Here is a 17,001-nt window from a genome sequence, read left to right on the forward strand (position 1 = left end):
GCGGGGCTAGAGGCCTGCAGTCGTCGCACTCTTTGCGTCCTGGGGGCGTAGCGTGGGGCGGGGCTAGGGGTCGGGAGTCGTCGCGCTCTTTGCGTCCCGGGGGCGTAGCGTGGGGCGGAGCTAGAGGCCTGGAGTCGCAGCGCTCTCTGAGCCCTTGGGGCGTGGCTTGCTGCCGACGGCCCGGCGCGTGCTCTGTCCCCGAGGCCAGGAGAGTCGCCGAGCACATGTGTCCCGAAAGCTGGACGCGGGCAGGGCCGTCCAGCATCCAGCACTTGTCCCAGATCCAAGACGGCCTGGCCAAAAGCCGGAAACCCAGGACTGGAGTCTAGTTTTGACGGAGTCCTGGCGAGCTGGGCCAGGCCTGCGGTGGAGGTCACCGATGGGGGAAAGAGCGTGTCAGAGACTGGATTCTGAAGGATGCGTTAACGGAGGGCTCCAGTCCTCGCCAGGTGTCAACCATCGGAGATGGTCCCTCTAGCCTGATCACCTAGTTTGCTACCATGAGAAGGGACTATTTTCTACCTGCAGAAGATAAGGTGGTCACAGGCTAGATAATCTGGCTCACTTCCCTTTGTTTTAGGGAGTGAGGCTACTTGAGTACTTGAAGAGGCTACTTGAAGAGTGAAGCTACTTTAAGACTGACTGTAGGTGAGTTAAATTTGCAAGTACCTCTGCAACGTCTCCCCACCCCCAACCCCCCCCCCACACATACAGATTAACTCCACACCTGCTCCTCTGCCCTGCCCCACCATATTCTCAGTTGATGTAACACCAAAACGTGGGTGTCATCCATGATGTTGCTTTCATCTCCTGCAAGTACATAACAACAGATCATACATACACAAACCAGTGAAAAGACAAATTGCAGGTCACGGGTATCTTTTAAAAAAAAAATGCACAAGGAGAGAGTTGTAAGCTTAAGTTTTATTGGAGGCAAAATGAGGACCATAGCCCAGGGCACAGCCTCTCAGTTCTGTGCAACTGCTCACTGAAGGGCAGGGGGTGTCAGTATATGTGATTTTAGTGAAGTGGGTTACTGTGCACTCAAGCACACATTTTGACAGAATGTTGGTGCTAGTCACCAGGAGCAGATGTCTCTGTTAATGATGTCTCTCTTAAGTGCTTTCATAGATAAGAGAAGACGCAAGAGATTGGGCTCATAAACCTCCTGAAAAGTCTCCATCTAAGGCCTGTTCTGCCAGTTTTTCCCAGAGTGCCTTTTTCCTGATCTCTACCTAGAACTCCTTTCAGAGTGTGCTATAGGTCAGCAACTGCAGTGGCGCGGGACCTAATCCTTGTAGAGACGGATGGCAAGTGACATTTTGGCAGCATACATATTCTAAGAGAAAACTTTTCCACTCGCAACAACGCCTACCTTTCAGATATCAAAACTGAAGCCTGTGTTTACCATAGCTGACTTCAAACAGCCAAAGCTGAGAGTGACTAAGACCTGAACAATTCCACTTAGGCCAGACTCTTACCAACTTAATGGAAGACTCTGCTGAAAAAATCGATAGGACTTGCCTTAACCAGCTGGGATGACACTTATAGGAACTAAACCACCCACAACCCAGATAATCACTATGGTGTGATCACTCACCTAGAGCCAGACATCCTGGAATGTGAAGTCAAGTGGGCCTTAGAAAGCATCACTACGAACAGAGCTATGGAGGTGATGGAATTCCAGTTGAGCTATTTCAAATCCTGAAAGATGATGCTGTGAAAATGATGCACTCAATATGCCAGAAAATTTGGAAAACTCAGCAGTGGCCACAGGACTGGAAAAGGTCAGTTTTCATTCCAATCCCAAAGAAAGGCAATGCCAAAGAATGCTCAAACTACCACACAGGTTGCACTCATCTCATAGGCTAGGAAAAGTAATGCTCAAAATTCTCCAAGCCAGGCTTCAGCAATAGGTGAACCGTGAACTTCCAATGTTCAAGCTGGCAGAGGAACGAGAGATCAAGTTGCCAACATCTGCTGGATCATCGAAAAACCAAGAGTTCCAGAAAAACATCTGTTTCTGCTTTATTGACTATGCCAAAGCCTTTGACTGTGTGGATCACAATAAACTGTGGAAAATTCTGAAAGAGATGGGAATACCAGACCACCTGACCTGCCTCTTGAGAAATTTGTATGCAGGTCAGGAAGCAAGAGTTAGAACTGGACATGGAACAACAGACTGGTTCCAAATAGGAAAGAGAGTACCTCAAGACTGTATATTGTCACCCTGCTTATTTAACTTACATGCAGAGTACATCATGAGAAATGCTGGGCTGGAAGAAGCACAAGCTGGAATCAAGACTGCCGGGAGAAATATCAATAACCTCAGATATGCAGATGACACGACCCTTATGGCAGAAAGTGGAGAACTAAAGAGCCTCTTGATGAAAGTGAAAGAGGAGAGTGAAAAAGTTGGCTTAAAGCTCAACATTCAGAAAACTAAGATCATGGCATCTCGTCCCATCACTTCATGGCAAACAGATGGGGAAACAATGCAAACAGTGGATGACTTTTATTTTTCTGGGCTCCAAAATCACTGCAGATGGTGACTGCAGCCATGAAATTAAAAGACACTTACTCCTTGGAAGGAAAGTTATGACCAACCTAGATAGCATATTCAAAAGCAGAGACATTACTTTGCCAACGAAGATCCATCTAGTCAAGGCTATGGTTTTTCCAGCGGTCATGTATGGATGCGAGAGTTGGACTATAAAGAAAGCTGAGTGCCGAAGAATTTATGCTTTTGAACTGTGGTGTTGGAGAAGACTCTTGAAAGTCCCTTGTACTACAAGGAGATCCAACCAGTCCATCCTAAAGGAAATCAGTCCTGGGTGTTCACTGGTAGGACTGATGTTGAAGCTGAAACTCCAATACTTTGGCCACCTGACGCAAAGAGCTGACCCATTAGAAAATACCCTGATGCTGGGAAAGATTGAGGGCAGGAGGAGAAGGGGACGACAGAGGATAAGATGGTTGGATGGCATCACCGACTCAATGGACATGGGTTTGGGTGGACTCCGGGAGTTGGTGATGGACAGGGAGACCTGGCATGCTGTGGTTCATGGCGTCTCAAAGAGTCGGACACAACTGAGCAACTGAACTGAAACCACAGATTTAATTACATACAGTCCTAGGCCCTGGTAGAGCCGTTTTTTGAAATAAGATACAAATAATTAAGATATAGTTTTAAGACTACCTTTGTTAGAAGATAAACTAAAGCCTACAGCCATACCACCCTGAACGCGCCGCATCTCATCTGATGATGGAAGCTAAGCAGAGTCGGGCCTGGTTAGTACTTGGATGGGAGATTAGCCAAGTGTTTTTTTTAATGGGCTGAAGCAGATTTAAAATAAAGGAAATGTCATTTTCCTATCTTAACATTTCCTTGTCATCCACTGGAAATAGAACAGTTTAATCAAGTTTGGCAGCCTCTCTTTAACCTTCTGTTCGGAGCCCTGAACTTCAGCATATGCATTATACATATGTATTTTATTTATCTGTAGCTCTTAAGCTTGTCTTAACTTCCTGGTATGAATGTCTTTTTATACCATTTGTTATCAAAATGAACAAAATCCTCATTAAAATTATTAGAACCACTTGAAGAGGCCAAAGTAATGCAGGTTTTTCATTCTTCCCCCACTTAAATAGAAATCTGAAAAATAACTCCTTTATCCACTTTTGGTAAAAATGTGTTCAGGATTTTATATTATTTTAAGCCACAATATTTAGAGAAAGATCTTTATTTGCTTTACACAGCAGTAAAAATTATATATTATAGGTTGCATGTGTGTGGGCTCAGTCATTATGTCATGTCCAATTCTTTTGTGAGCCCTCTGGACTGTGGTCCACCAGGCTCCTCTGTCCATGGGATTTCCCAGGCCAGAATACTGGAGTGAATTGCCATTTCATTTGCCAGGGGATCTTCCCAACCCATGGATCAAACCTTTGTCTCCTGCATTGGCAGGTAGATTCTTTACCACTGAGCCACCTGGGAAGCCCATATTATACATTAAGATACTATAATATCACCATGATATATAACTAATATTGCCTTTCAAAAAGTTTTACCACAGTTTTTAAAAAAAACCTGAACGTGATTTTTAAGCGTACGTTTTCTTCAAAAGAAGAAATTCCAAGCTTTTACTTAGGGGAAAAAAAAAAAAAGTATATTTGAAAAAAATTTCCTGCTAGGAAAAATTTGGGATTCACTGCATCATTCATATTTTCTTCTTTTTTCTCTTTTTTTCCAACATTTCTACTGTTTTTCTCTTCTTGGCTGACACCAGGCTGTTTCCCCTTGTTGGCTTATTACTGTCACCAGTTAAACTACATTTCTCTGCGTCTGGTTTTGGCTGCTTTTCTTCCTCCTGGACTGCATGGCCAGATTCCTCTTTGTTGCGTCTGGACTGTTCTTTACTTACTAAAACACAAGAGACAGGGTATTTAAAGGCTGTTTTTCCCTCTAAGGTAAAATAAGTTGACAATAAAGTGAAGTTATCTGGCACTCCTCCACCTCAAGAGATAGCTTAAATTTTTTTAAAAGATCGGTTTCACTTACCAGGAGCAGGCTCGGCGGCAGCAGGCGGGCTTTCTTTTGTGTCTGTCCTTCTGTCCAGCCACACCCCAAGACACGTCAGCCTGGCGTTCGTGTTTATTTCACACAATAGAGACGGGGAAACTTTCTATAATGTGAGAAAGAAAATGTGAGATAACATAAAGGAATTTTAAATAATTTTGTTTCCATAACCAAGTTACCTTAATTAAAAACTTACACAGCATTTTCTTGAGTATAAAAGGAATGCTGTTTAGAAAACACTTGTGACCTTGACTCGTGATTGGTTTGACTATGTCCACCAATTCCTAAGAAGCACTTCACTAAGGAAAGGCGCTATTTGATCTTGTTCAGTTCCAGGTTTTAACAAAGAACCTTGCACAAACTAGGTACTCAACAAACCACACTCAGAGACTGTTTTTAAGAGAATAAACCAACACTCTGTAAGAGGGAGACTACCAGAGAATTTAAATGTGTAATTATCTGGTTCAAAACTATTGTTAATTCTACAATTGATCGCAAGTTCCCCATTTTTTCCTAGCAATGGCAGGATTTTTATCTAACAGAAGGTTATAGAGAAGATCATCGATACACAGAAGAGAAAAACATGCTGTTTCTCTGACTGAATGAGCAGGAGTTCTGGGATCCAGCCAGTTCAGACTCACCAATACCAACCCCTGGGGCAGCACTACAGAATCCTAATCTTAAAACCATGAATATCAATCAGGCCTTGAAGAGATGTAACATGTAAAAGATCTGTGCCCAATGAACCTTTAAGAAAATCCACCTCACTTAACTCAAAGTCATACTGACAGTAAGACCTGCATTTGGTTTATTTATATTGTGTTGAGACACTGACCTTGTCCTGCTTAAGCTTCCACATTTTGATGAAACCATCACTCGATGCTGTAACAAGAACGTGATGCTCTGGAGTTTCAAAACTGAACATGTCTTTTACCCTAGGACAAAAACAGTGACACTGTAAAGGAGCCTTTCCTCCAGACAGTATGATGCTGCTAGAAAACTTCCAGGCACATAGTCTCTCGACTTTTCAAGGCTTCGGGTATTTCCAAACTGCTCAAACAACAGTTGCAAAAATTTAACATGCCTCACAATCCCATGAGTTGGTTGAGTCATTTTCAGGGTCTAAATTCCAAGATAGAATTGACTGTCAACCATACCTTAAGAAGGACTTGAAAAGATGATAGACAACTATAAATAATCAGATTATCAGGAATAAAAGGAATTATCAGGAATTAAAGGAAATAAACATATTCAAACCCCCTCCACCTCAGGAAACTATTGAGAGAAAGACCGAGGCCTCCTCCCCTTGTCCTCAGGGCCCACCACCCACCTTCTGAGCTACTATCATTTTCCTTCTGGATTATGGAGTAAACTAACTGGCCTCTCGGCTTCCATTTTTGCACCCTAACAACTTTTAAAAAAATCAAACCTTGTTATTCCCAGGCTTAAAATTCTACAGAGGTAGGTTCGGTTTCAAAACACCACAAGAGGGAGGAAGTGGCTGGGACATAGAAAACCCAGCACCTACAAAGGCATTTGATATATAACTCAAACTCCTTCCCACAACATGTCAGGCCTGGCACCATCTGGCTCCCTCTGACCCAGTGACAGTCTTCTATCTGTTCCTAAAATACACCAAGCTCTTTTCTCCCTCAGGGCCACTGTGCCTACAATTCTCTCTTTTAGAAATAGCTCCTTTATCCCAAAGGTCTCATTCCCCCTTCCCCGATCATCCCATCCAAATAAGTTACCTGTGTTATTCCCAAATTGTAATACCTATTTCCTTCCTGTTAGGATTACCTGAGTTCTTGTTTATCCTATTTGTTGTCCCTGATAAGATAAGAGCCAGGAGAGTGCAAGCTCCTGCTGCAGTCTTTCATTACAGACACTCAGCGAATACTTGTTAAACAACCAAATATCCATGAAGAGCCACATGGCCTTGAAGAATAGGCTCCCTTCCCCAAAACTAGGCGGGCAGAAACCAGGGCCTGTCTAGTGAGCGCAGTATTCTATTTGTAAAGAGAGATTTCCTAAAGCTAAACTATGACACAGAAAACAAACACTGAGAGTTGACTGGGACTTCCTTGGTGGTCCCACGGCTGAGGCTCCACGCTCCCAGTGCAGGGGACCCGGATTCGACTATATCCCACGTGCCACAGCGTGCTGCAACCAAGACTCTGTGCAGCCAAATAAATAAGCATTTTTATTTTTATTTATTTTTTTTTTCAAGGGGAATGTCTAATCTTTATTATATTTCTTGTATTGTTGGACAGTTTTTACAATGAGGACATACATGTAGCTTCTGTAACTGAAAAATGACATTTGTAAATACCAGTAAAAATTCAAATGAAGGGATCACAACCATTCCAAGGCTTTTTCTTTCTTCTCCCATCATTAATCACAAAATTTCAAGTAAACATAAGGCACAGAAAATAATAGAACAGACATTCCTGCACCCACCATCCAAATTTAACAGATGTTAACATTTTGCCAAATTTGCTTCAGAGTGTGGAATGAAAATGTTACTGCTATACTTAAAGCTTTGTGCCCTACCTTCAAGGTGGCAATTTTTGGAAGTTGTGCATCATTTACAATCTTTTATCATAAAATAAGGTGCCCATAGACAGTCTTAAGCTTAGTTTTCTCACATTTTGCAGAAGACTGCTTGTAAGAGTGATTACAGACTGCATCCTTGGACCACCTGAAGAGTATTCCATTTCCTATTCATCTCCTGTCACCTCCTACCCTGGTCTTAATGCTATCTCCCTGAACGACCATCTTCTCTGGGCTCTGTGTCCATCCTCTTCCCTCTGTTCCATCTTGACAACTACTGCCAGATTACTTCCTAAACTACAGTTTCTCAGCTTCAGCATTACAGACACTTGGGGTGGATAATTCTTTGTTGCAGGGGGCTGTCCTTTCCATTGTATGATGTTTAACATCATCCCTGTCCTCTACCTACTAGATGCCAGTAGCACCTTCTCCAGTTGTGAAAACAGAAAGTGTATCAGGGGACATCAGAAACCTTGCAGTGCCCCCATCCCTGTGGTGAGCCCCTGTAGACTCACGCCTCCACAGGAGACCCTCCAACACTGGCAGGTAGTTTTGATTCAGTCTCCTTTGGGGTCACTGCTCCTCTCCTCTGGGTATTGGTGTGTGCAAAATTTTGTTTGTGCCTTCCAAGACTGGAGTCTCGGTTTCCCTCAGTCCTCTGAAGGCCTATAATCAAATCCCACTGGCCCTCAAGGCTAGATTCCCTGGGGATTCCCAGTCCCTTTGTCGGATGCCTAGGCTGGGAAGCCTGACACGGGGTTCAGAACCTTCACAACAATGGGTGAACTTCTTTGCTATTATTGTTTTCCAGTTTGTGGGTCACCCACCTGGTGGGTATGGGATTTGATTTTATCGTGATTGCGCCCCTCCTACTGTCTCACTGCCGCTTCTTCTTTGTCATTTTATGTGGGACATCTTTTTTGGTGGGTTCCAGCAGCCTCCTGTTGATGGTTGTTCGACAGCTAGGTACAGTTTTGGTGCTCTCATAGCGAGAGATGAGCACACGTCCTTCTACTCTGCCTTCTTGAACCAGAAGCCTGGCAGGCAGATTCTTAACCACTAGACCACCAGGGAGCCCACACACATAAGCATCAGAGCTGTCCCCACATTGACCTGATTCCGAAACCCATCCACTAAACTACCAGACTTCACACCTCCAAAGGAGGATACAGCTAGAGGCCAAAGTCATTAGAAAACATTATAAAAAATAATGGGACTTGAGTCTGACCTTGAAGGGCAAACAAGTTGAATAGACCAAAACTAGCAGCTAAGACGCATCTTCAGATGTGGGAAAGGATGCACACAGGCCCAGAGGTGAGAATTAGCCTATTTCAAGAAGTCAGTGGAGCAGGAAGATTGATCTACTTGAATGATACAAAGAAGTGAGAAATGAAAGTGAGGGCAGATTGTGACTGGCCTTGAAATCAGGTGGAGCTAGAGGAGATGAAGGAAGAATTTGATTATGTCATGATAGGAAAATGGGAGGCAGTTTGGGCATGGACATGATATCAAAAGTCATAGTTTGGACAGTGGTTCTCAACCAGGATGACTTTTCCCTGCAGGGGACATGTGGCAATGTCCCCTGAAATAAGCATTTTTAAAAATAACTAAGAATTGTTTGAAACATAAAAGAACATGCAAATAAAACACATGATCACCATTTTACAAAATTACAGCAGAAAAAGCAGGAGCAGTAAACTCTTGGGTGGTTAGAACTGGGTTGGTTCCCTTCTCCATCACCTAACAGGGTGGTAACCTTGGTCCGGTTATTAACCATTGACCCTGAGACTCACGTCTGCCTGCAGAGATACAGTGAGTGGTAAGAGGTGATGGAGATGGATGCAAGACAGAGGTCAACATGTCATTTATTTCTCCTGCAGGAAAAGCAGAGTGTGGGAAGGGGCCACTGGACAGGCAAACAGAGGGAAAATAGACAAGAGTGGTTGGGGCAGAGCTAATTTTTTTTTCCCACTCAAGTATGAATTGAGGGTTCCAGGCCGCAAGTGTAATGAAATTATTGAGAAAATAAGTCTGTTGTGCCAATGACTAGTCCTGGTGACGACTTCACCACTTTTGCATCACTATGGCCAAGACAACATTTCCACCATCCTCTTGGGAAAAAAAAAAAAAAATCAGCTATGTAGATATGTCTATTTCTGTAGTCGTTCACAAAAAAGTCTGCCTTATGAAGCTACTGCATTTATAAGAGACCCTCCACATACAAGCACACAGAGATTAGTGTGTTAAAAAAAAAAAAAAAGTACCTGTTTTCATGAGCTTTAAACTCAGACAGGCATGTTAGGGAATCACAGTCAAAAAACCTTACAACCTCTTCATCTCCAGCCACTGCGAGGACAGATTCCTAACAGAGGGGAAAATAAAACACACATTAACACCCAGAATGTCATCAACAACTCTGACCATCACCATATACACTCAGCTCCCACCATTGACTTCCGATCACTTACTGAAAGAAATGTAACAGAAGACACTCTCCTTTCATTTGTGATGGTGCCACTGACGGATGCAGTGTCGAGCTGATAGACGTCTATTCTGTTCAGTATGACAACTACGTATTTCTCTCCTTTTGGCGACCATTCCACTATGTGAGCACCTGTAAGTTACAAGAACAAAGCTGTTGTATTTCACAGATAAAAAAAGAAACTGATCAGGGGTCATAAAAAAAAATACCAAATATTTACACTGTGCACTTTCACATCCATTATCCCATTAAACCTTCACAGCAAACTTATGATGCATATTTTTGTTAAATTTTAGACAAGGAATTGGTTTGAAGAATCATTAAGGTCATACAGTTCATAGGTGGCAGAGCCATGCCAAAAATCCCAATAGAAAGAGGAGGGGAAAAAAGTGACCTAAGGCCTATGCTCTCAGAAATAACTGTAGGTGTGCGGACACGAGAACTTGTGTGTATACACATTCACAGCCTATCACATTTTCAAATGCATTCTAAACACTCACTTTAGGCTTCCCTGGTGGCTCAGTGGTAAAGAATCCACCTGACAGTTCAGGAAACATGGGTTCGATCCCTGATCTGGGAAGATCCCGCATGTCTCAGAGCAGCCAAGTCTGTGTTATTGAGCCCTCATGCCTTAGAACCTACGCTCCACAACAAGAGAAGCCACTGCCGTGGGGAGCCTGCACGCCACAGCAAAGAGCAGCCTCCCATCGCTGCGACTAGAGAAAAAGCCCTCGCGATGACCAAGATCCAGCACAGCCAAAGATGAAATTTAAAGAAAGTCAAAAAACACTCACTTTGTTTTATGTTTTTTATGAATGCCGATCTTCCTTCCACAAGATTCCATGTTCTGCAAAACAGGAAGCTCATTTACCACATGATCACTGACTGACCATGTGTAAAGCTAAGTTTAATGAAGACACAAACGAACATTTACTACATGGCCATTCAGAAGAACTACCTTCTTTCTTATGGCAATGCCCGAAATATTTCTTATCAAGCAAGATTAAAACTCGCTCTGTTCCCACAGTCCTTTCCTCTGCTGAGTTCACTGTATTTTCAAAAGGCTTCCCTTCCTAAAATTCCTCTTTATATAAGACCCCTCTCTACTCCACAGCTGACGATTGCAATGTAGCATGTGTGTTTGAATTTAGAGCTTTTCATTTCCCCCCGCCTTTCCTTATGAAAAGGTTCATAAGCGTTCAGCTTTACCCTGGTGTCTGACAATGGCAGACAGTATAGAAACAGTACCAACACCAACTTCCTTGGTGGCTCAGATGGTAAAGAATCTGTGTGCAATGCAGGAGACTTGAGTTGGGAAGATCCTCTGGAGAAGGGAAAGGCCACCCACTCCAGTATTCCTGCAGGACAGCTACTCACAGGGGCGTGGGCTCTTAAATTTGAAGACCAAAGTCCACAGCTTAGTAAAGGTGCTCCTGGGCCTTCATGACTCACCTCAGTGTCTTATCTGTACCCACAGACAGGGCCAACTTGCCAGATGGGTGAATGGAAAGGAAGGTCACATGTCCTCTAAAAGGAAACCGACAGTTAGCCCCCAGCTTGACTGGCACCTGGAGAACACTGAGAGCAGGCGGGACTCACTTGTGAGCTCTGATCGACTTCAGGCACTCCCATCTCCTTGCGTCCCAGACACAGATGAGGCCGTCCTCGGCCCCGCTGATCAAGTGCCTGTTGCCATGGAATTTCAGGCAAGTGATCGTGCCTGTGGAAAAACCAATCAACGGTCTCTGTTACGTGTACTCACGTCTGCAGCTGCAGTGCCAAGCCAGCCACAGACCTTTCGTGACTGAATGAGCATGGCCATATTCCAGTAAACCTGCATTTATAGAATCAGGCCATCAGCCCAGATTTGGCCTGCAGACTGCTGACTCCTCTGGCTGCAAAGTCTAAATATTTATATTTTGTCCTTTTCAGAATAGAATATGAACCCCTGAGTCAGTGCTGTCTCTGCACAAATCCAGATCGATTCTTCACATGGCTCTTTATACTGAAAGTCAAAGATCTGTGAGGAATAACTGTGCACACACCCCCTCTAAAAACCAAGAAAAATATGTGGGCCTATGTACTCCTCACAGTGGGAGACTCTAGCCATGTCTACCCACGTCTTCCTCCTTCACTCTTGTCTTATTTCTTATTTTGGAAATGCTGTTTTCCCGTATCTTCTACTACTTCTGCCCATGATTCTACCTGTTACCTGGAAAATAGCTTATGTACTACCAGCTGTTTGAAAACAACACTTGTATAAGAAATGAAAGAAATCAAGAATCCTGTTTCATTCATCCCCTATCTAAACTCTTCCCAGGTCAAACTCTGTCTTGAGGTTGAACATCTGTGCAGACCAGGTACAGACCAGACTTGTTCAGCTTATGTCTCCAAGCCCAAGGGAGGGAGAAGCCTTCCTTGTATGAACTGGGACTAGGAGACAGAGGAAAAGGAATGCACACTTAAGTCACCCAAAGCTGAGCTGCTTCCGAAAAGCAAGACACTTGTCAAAGTAGCTAAGGACTATCTCACAGGGCACTTAAGGAGGACACTGATCACTCCAAATTTCTGCTACGAACAAACAGCAGACTCTTGGCTGGCAAGAACCTCTGAAATAGATGAAAGGTAGTGTAAACAAAAAGGGTATTTGTCTTATCTGCCTTTTGTTGCAGAAAACTACTTTCCTCAGGCAAGTTTTTCCTAACTGAGCACCTGAGTAAGAGGCTCTACTGTCCTGAGTTCTTCCTTCCCCTTCTTCTCCTGGAGCACACGTGAACCCCCTCCCTGTCTGTCGCCTGGAAAGACGCAGTGACAACAGCATATGATGCTCAACACTAGGGGCTTCCCCCTCGGCTCAGCTGGTAAAGAGTCCGCCTGCAATGCGGGAGACCTGGGCTCGATCCCTGGGTTGGGAAGATCCCCTGGAGAAGGGAAAGTTACCCAGTCCTGTATTCTGGCCTGGAGAATTCCACGGACTATACAGTCCATGGGGTCGTAGAGAGTTGGACACAACGGGGCGACTTTCACTTTCACTTCACTGGGGAATAAATCACCTGTTGGGTCTGTCTGTCCCCCAATCCTGGTGCTATCCTGCTCAACTTCACCATCAATGTGAAACCCCAGCTGTGACTAGGGGATCACTCCTCCTGACCTCCTCCACTCCAATAACCTCCATCTCCTTGCACTCCAGTCCCTCACATGGCTATCCCCTGGAGCTTTTCCACAGTAAATCTCCAGCTCTAAGAATCTATCCCCTGACCGCAACCTCTCACTGTTCCAGCCCTTCCTGGCCTTCCTCCACTCACGCTCGCCTGCTTCATGTTCTGGAGATCTGCAGATCCTTGACACCCTACTCTCTCTAGGCCAACAACCTATTCTTTGTCCAAAACCCTCTGTTCCCATGTAAATCAATCCTTCTCTCCAACACACCAAGTAACTTTCCTTTGGCTACAGAAGTGTGTATAGCCTACTGCAAGCAGATGTCCATCGACAGCTTCCGACTCCAGCAGGCAGGCTCTCTGCTGGTTCTCGGCGTCTCTCCCACACTCACACTGCCAGCACCTTCCTCAGGCCTGCACTGCTCTCTGCCCCCATTCAATCCCAACCTCCTCCACTCGGGGTCCCCTGGGATCTGACCCTACTGCCTCTCCAGCCACCCCAACCTCCCTGTCAGCCTTCTCAGAACACCGAGCGCCTTACACGTCCCCAGGCACACCAACAGTCAAAAAAGCACAGGCTGCAGCTGCACGCTCAGGTTTTGGTTTTAGCATTTTGCGACCGTGGGCAGTCCTGTGACACCTCTGAGGCTAGGCTTCCTCTTCTCTGAACTGAAGCCACAGCTGGCCTCTCCTGGCACAGCGCTGGGCACCTGGCCCTCTCCCAGAGTCAGCTTCTCCCATGGCACGGTCACTTGTGCCCCTTGCACGGCCTGCCCTGCCCTGAGCATCCTTTTCTCCATCTTGCCAGTTTCACCTGCCCAACAACTGACCTCTTCTTATAAAACAGTTGATTTAATGTCATTTTAAGGAAGCTTTCAATGAAAACTTGCTTCCTCCTTCTGCCCCACTAGACTGAGTAAAGTGTTTCCATTCTGGCCCGATACAGACTGTGAATAATGTAAGGATAAAGAACCACATTTTGTCCACTTCTGTATTTCCTAGCACAGATTCTGCTCATGAGACACTTATGAATTGTTCAGCTGAAGTCGAACCATAAAGTAGTAATGCCTCAACACTGTTATCTGAAAGGCCACGATTTTCTTACCATTGTGATGCATGAGCGCCCCATGGTCGACTTTCTTTTTCATGTCGTAAATGTGAATGGTTTCATCTTTGCTCCCTGTGACTACAAAGCGGCTGTTGACAGCCACCGCTGATAAGGAGGCAGTGTGGGCGTGGTGGGTGAAGTCGGCCACAGGAGCCCATCTCTGCTGTAGGGAAAAGCACGTGGTCAGTGAGTGCCACGGTCACATCACAGCTCCCTACAGAGAGGTAAGTGGCTTCATGATCCATGAAAACTGAATGGATTCTACGAACGGAGAAAAGACAGGACAGATTCACAGAATTGAATAAAGAAGGGACAGTAAAAGAAGGGGAAGGCAACACTGAGCACCATGACTTTAAAAACAATTACGAAGACTGGACTGGGGCTTCCCAAGTGACTCAGCAGTAAAGAATCCACCTGCCAATGCAGGAGATGTGGGTTTAATCCCTGGGTCGGGAAGATCTCCTAGAGGAGTAAATGGCAATCCACTCCAGTGTTCTTGCCTGGAAAATCCATGGACAGAGGAGCCTGGCAGGCTACAGTCCACGAGGTCACACAAAAAAAGACACGACTGAGCGACTGAGCACATTTACGGACGAAGATTGGGCTACAGGGACTTTAAAATCTCATCCAATCCCTTAACTCCTCAGCAGGTTTACTTATCCGTGAGCCTCCATACCGTTCATTCACTCAAATGTCCAAATTTTGATTTGAATTTATTCACTCAAACACTGAATGACTATTACGTGCTTGGCACCATTTGACACAGTGAACGAAACACACAGAGCAGTGAACAAGAGAAACAAAAGCACGTATTCCAACGGAGCGTCATTCTGTAGGAGTGACAAGACAGTATGATATCACACAGAGCACGTATCTATATAACAACAAGACCTATAAAGAAAAATAAATAGTATTTGCATTAATATCAATATAAGCTCTGGAGAATGACCAATAATGAGGTCTCAAGACCTCTACGCTTGCTGCGATGTAACTCTCAGATTGAACGAATGTGATTTGCTCAGTGCAAAGAATGACTGCTGAATACACACACATATCCTGCCTCCCATAAAAGGACATACATCATGAAGTATTAGCAAAATGAATAAACCAAGGAAGAAATAAATTCACCAAATTTGTTCAAATACACTTAGGAAGTGTTATAAATTAATTCCTAAAAAACGACAGCAAAATAGTCCTTCTGTCAATCAGGACAGAATAGCCCTCTTTTGAGTAAAGGTGCAACATTCCTGAGGGGCTGCTGTGGCCATAAATCAGAGAATAATCTTTGTCTGTACATCTTACAGAAGGAACATTCATCATCGGGGCTACTGCCTGAATAGCTTTAGAGGCAGTACTAGGTAATAGTTAAGAGCTTTGAGAGAGAGGGGAGGGAGGCTCAAGAAAGAAAGGATATTCATGTAACTATGGCTGACTTGCGGTCTTGTAGGGTAAGATCCAACACAATGTACAGCAATCTTCCTCCAATTAAAAAATAAATTAAAAAAAGAGCTTCAAGCATTGGAGACAGCTTGAAAGGTGAGTCCCAGGTCAGCCAATTATTAGCTCAGTGGCCTTGAACAAGCAGCTTAACCCATCTCAACTTCTGGATTCTCATCTGTAAAAGGGGGACAACTGCATCTGCCTCAGAGGGTTGCTGTGAGGATGACTACGTGTCTGCAACATGGAAAGCGCCGTTATTACAAACAATAACACCATCAGTAGCGTCATCTTCTGAGTGTTCAGACCACGTCACCTTTCAACCGGAGGCAGATGAATAACCAGAGTACACAACAAAATAAACAAAAGCAATTTAACTAAGCTACATACTTCCAATTTTCTGGTTAACTCAAAACTGACACCACAACATCTTCATAAAGAAGTACTCAATAATTTCTAGGAAATTATCTAAGGAAGTCCTTTAGAGGGAAAACACAGTACTGGGCTAAAAATTAGATCTTATTTCTAGTAGGAAATTTCTGGGTATTTCCTAACTACCTGTTTGAGCACTCCCAATTTACTTAACTTTTATATTACTACACGTAGTAAAATACTGAACATTTTTGGTGGTCTTGAGTCTCGTCAGACTCTGCAACCCCGTTTTCTGTAACAGGACAAGCTCCAGGGGGGTCTGTAGGCAAGAATACTGGAGCGGATGGCCATTTCCTTCTCCAGCGGATCTTCCTGCACAAGAGACTGAACTCTCGTCTCCTGCACTGGCAGGCGGATTCTCTATCACTGAGCCACCAGAGAAGCCCACAATACTTACCATACTTTGTTGTAACCTTTTCTCTACGTTACTTGCCTTCCTCATCATCTCCCTACGTGGTTAAGCTCTCCAATGCAGAATCCATACGTATGGCTTCTTCGCACCTTCACTGCAAGTAATGGTCCCCACTAGAAGGGCCCAATAATTAACTGGTGTCCTTTTACCAACGAAGCGTTTACCTGAATCCAGCGCGAATAATTTGCTAAAATTCCAGGACAAAAACTCAGGGAAAGAGCGAACTGTTCTTTCAACTTATAGGAACGACTCTTAAATTCATAACCGACGGCCCACAGGCCCGTTTGCAGAAACGCAAACTTGCTTTGTGCGCCGTAGTCACGACGTTCACTACAAAAGCCAGATGCCACGTCTTACTAAATGCCTTCTCCATGCTTCAAAAGGCTAAGTATATTCTTAGTATATGTTCTAAGAATATTCTACGTGTATATTCTAAGTATACTCTAAGTCTCTTGAGTTTCATTCATCGATGAAACCCTAACACAGCAGACAATGTGGTCCTCTGAGGTGCTGTTTACCTAGGCCGCTGGGAACCAGGCCTGACGCCCCGCCTCCCCACCACCCGCGGTCCCTGCGCGCGCGGGCTCTCACCTCGCAGTGGCCGTCGCCCTCGGGCTCAGGGTGTACAGCGAATCCAAAAAGGACCTGCTCGTAGCATCCAGCAACCACCTCCATCCAGCGGCGAACGCGTCTCCTCCTCAGCGAACCTGACGCGGCGCAGGGCGGAAGTGACGAAAGCGGATGCGACGGGAAGGAGGGTCCTTCCCGGTCGGCGCTCAAGTTACGTCAGGCCTGTGGGGCTGCCTTTTAGATGCCTGCATCCATGATGGAGGTGGGGGG

General features: G+C 44.7%; 1 protein-coding gene and 1 long non-coding RNA gene across 3 annotated transcripts; one reads left to right on the forward strand and one right to left on the reverse strand.

Moving 5' to 3' along the window:
• The first annotated feature begins 56 nt into the window (after positions 1-56).
• On the forward strand, positions 57-4,307 carry LOC133236720 (uncharacterized). The gene is made up of 2 exons (XR_009732997.1): positions 57-648; positions 1,121-4,307. It is a non-coding gene; the product is annotated as an uncharacterized LOC133236720 (long non-coding RNA).
• On the reverse strand, positions 3,728-16,908 carry PAK1IP1 (PAK1 interacting protein 1). 2 transcript variants are annotated; one of them, XM_061398888.1, is made up of 10 exons: positions 16,753-16,908; positions 13,878-14,040; positions 11,214-11,334; positions 11,067-11,141; positions 10,409-10,461; positions 9,601-9,746; positions 9,397-9,494; positions 5,415-5,514; positions 4,562-4,685; positions 3,728-4,423 (listed from the first exon to the last, which is right to left on the reverse strand). In XM_061398888.1, exons 1-10 carry the CDS (start codon positions 16,834-16,836, stop codon positions 4,221-4,223), a joined length of 1,167 nt encoding a protein of 388 aa, XP_061254872.1. In that variant the 5' UTR covers positions 16,837-16,908; the 3' UTR covers positions 3,728-4,220. The 2 variants fall into 2 exon arrangements, with proteins under 2 accessions (XP_061254872.1, XP_061254871.1); XM_061398887.1 differs by having other exon boundaries at positions 13,878-14,043.
• Positions 16,909-17,001: the final 93 nt, after the last annotated feature.

This window comes from Bos javanicus, chromosome 23 (genome assembly GCF_032452875.1).
Source record: "Bos javanicus breed banteng chromosome 23, ARS-OSU_banteng_1.0, whole genome shotgun sequence".
In the NCBI taxonomy this organism is placed as follows: domain Eukaryota; kingdom Metazoa; phylum Chordata; class Mammalia; order Artiodactyla; family Bovidae; genus Bos; species Bos javanicus.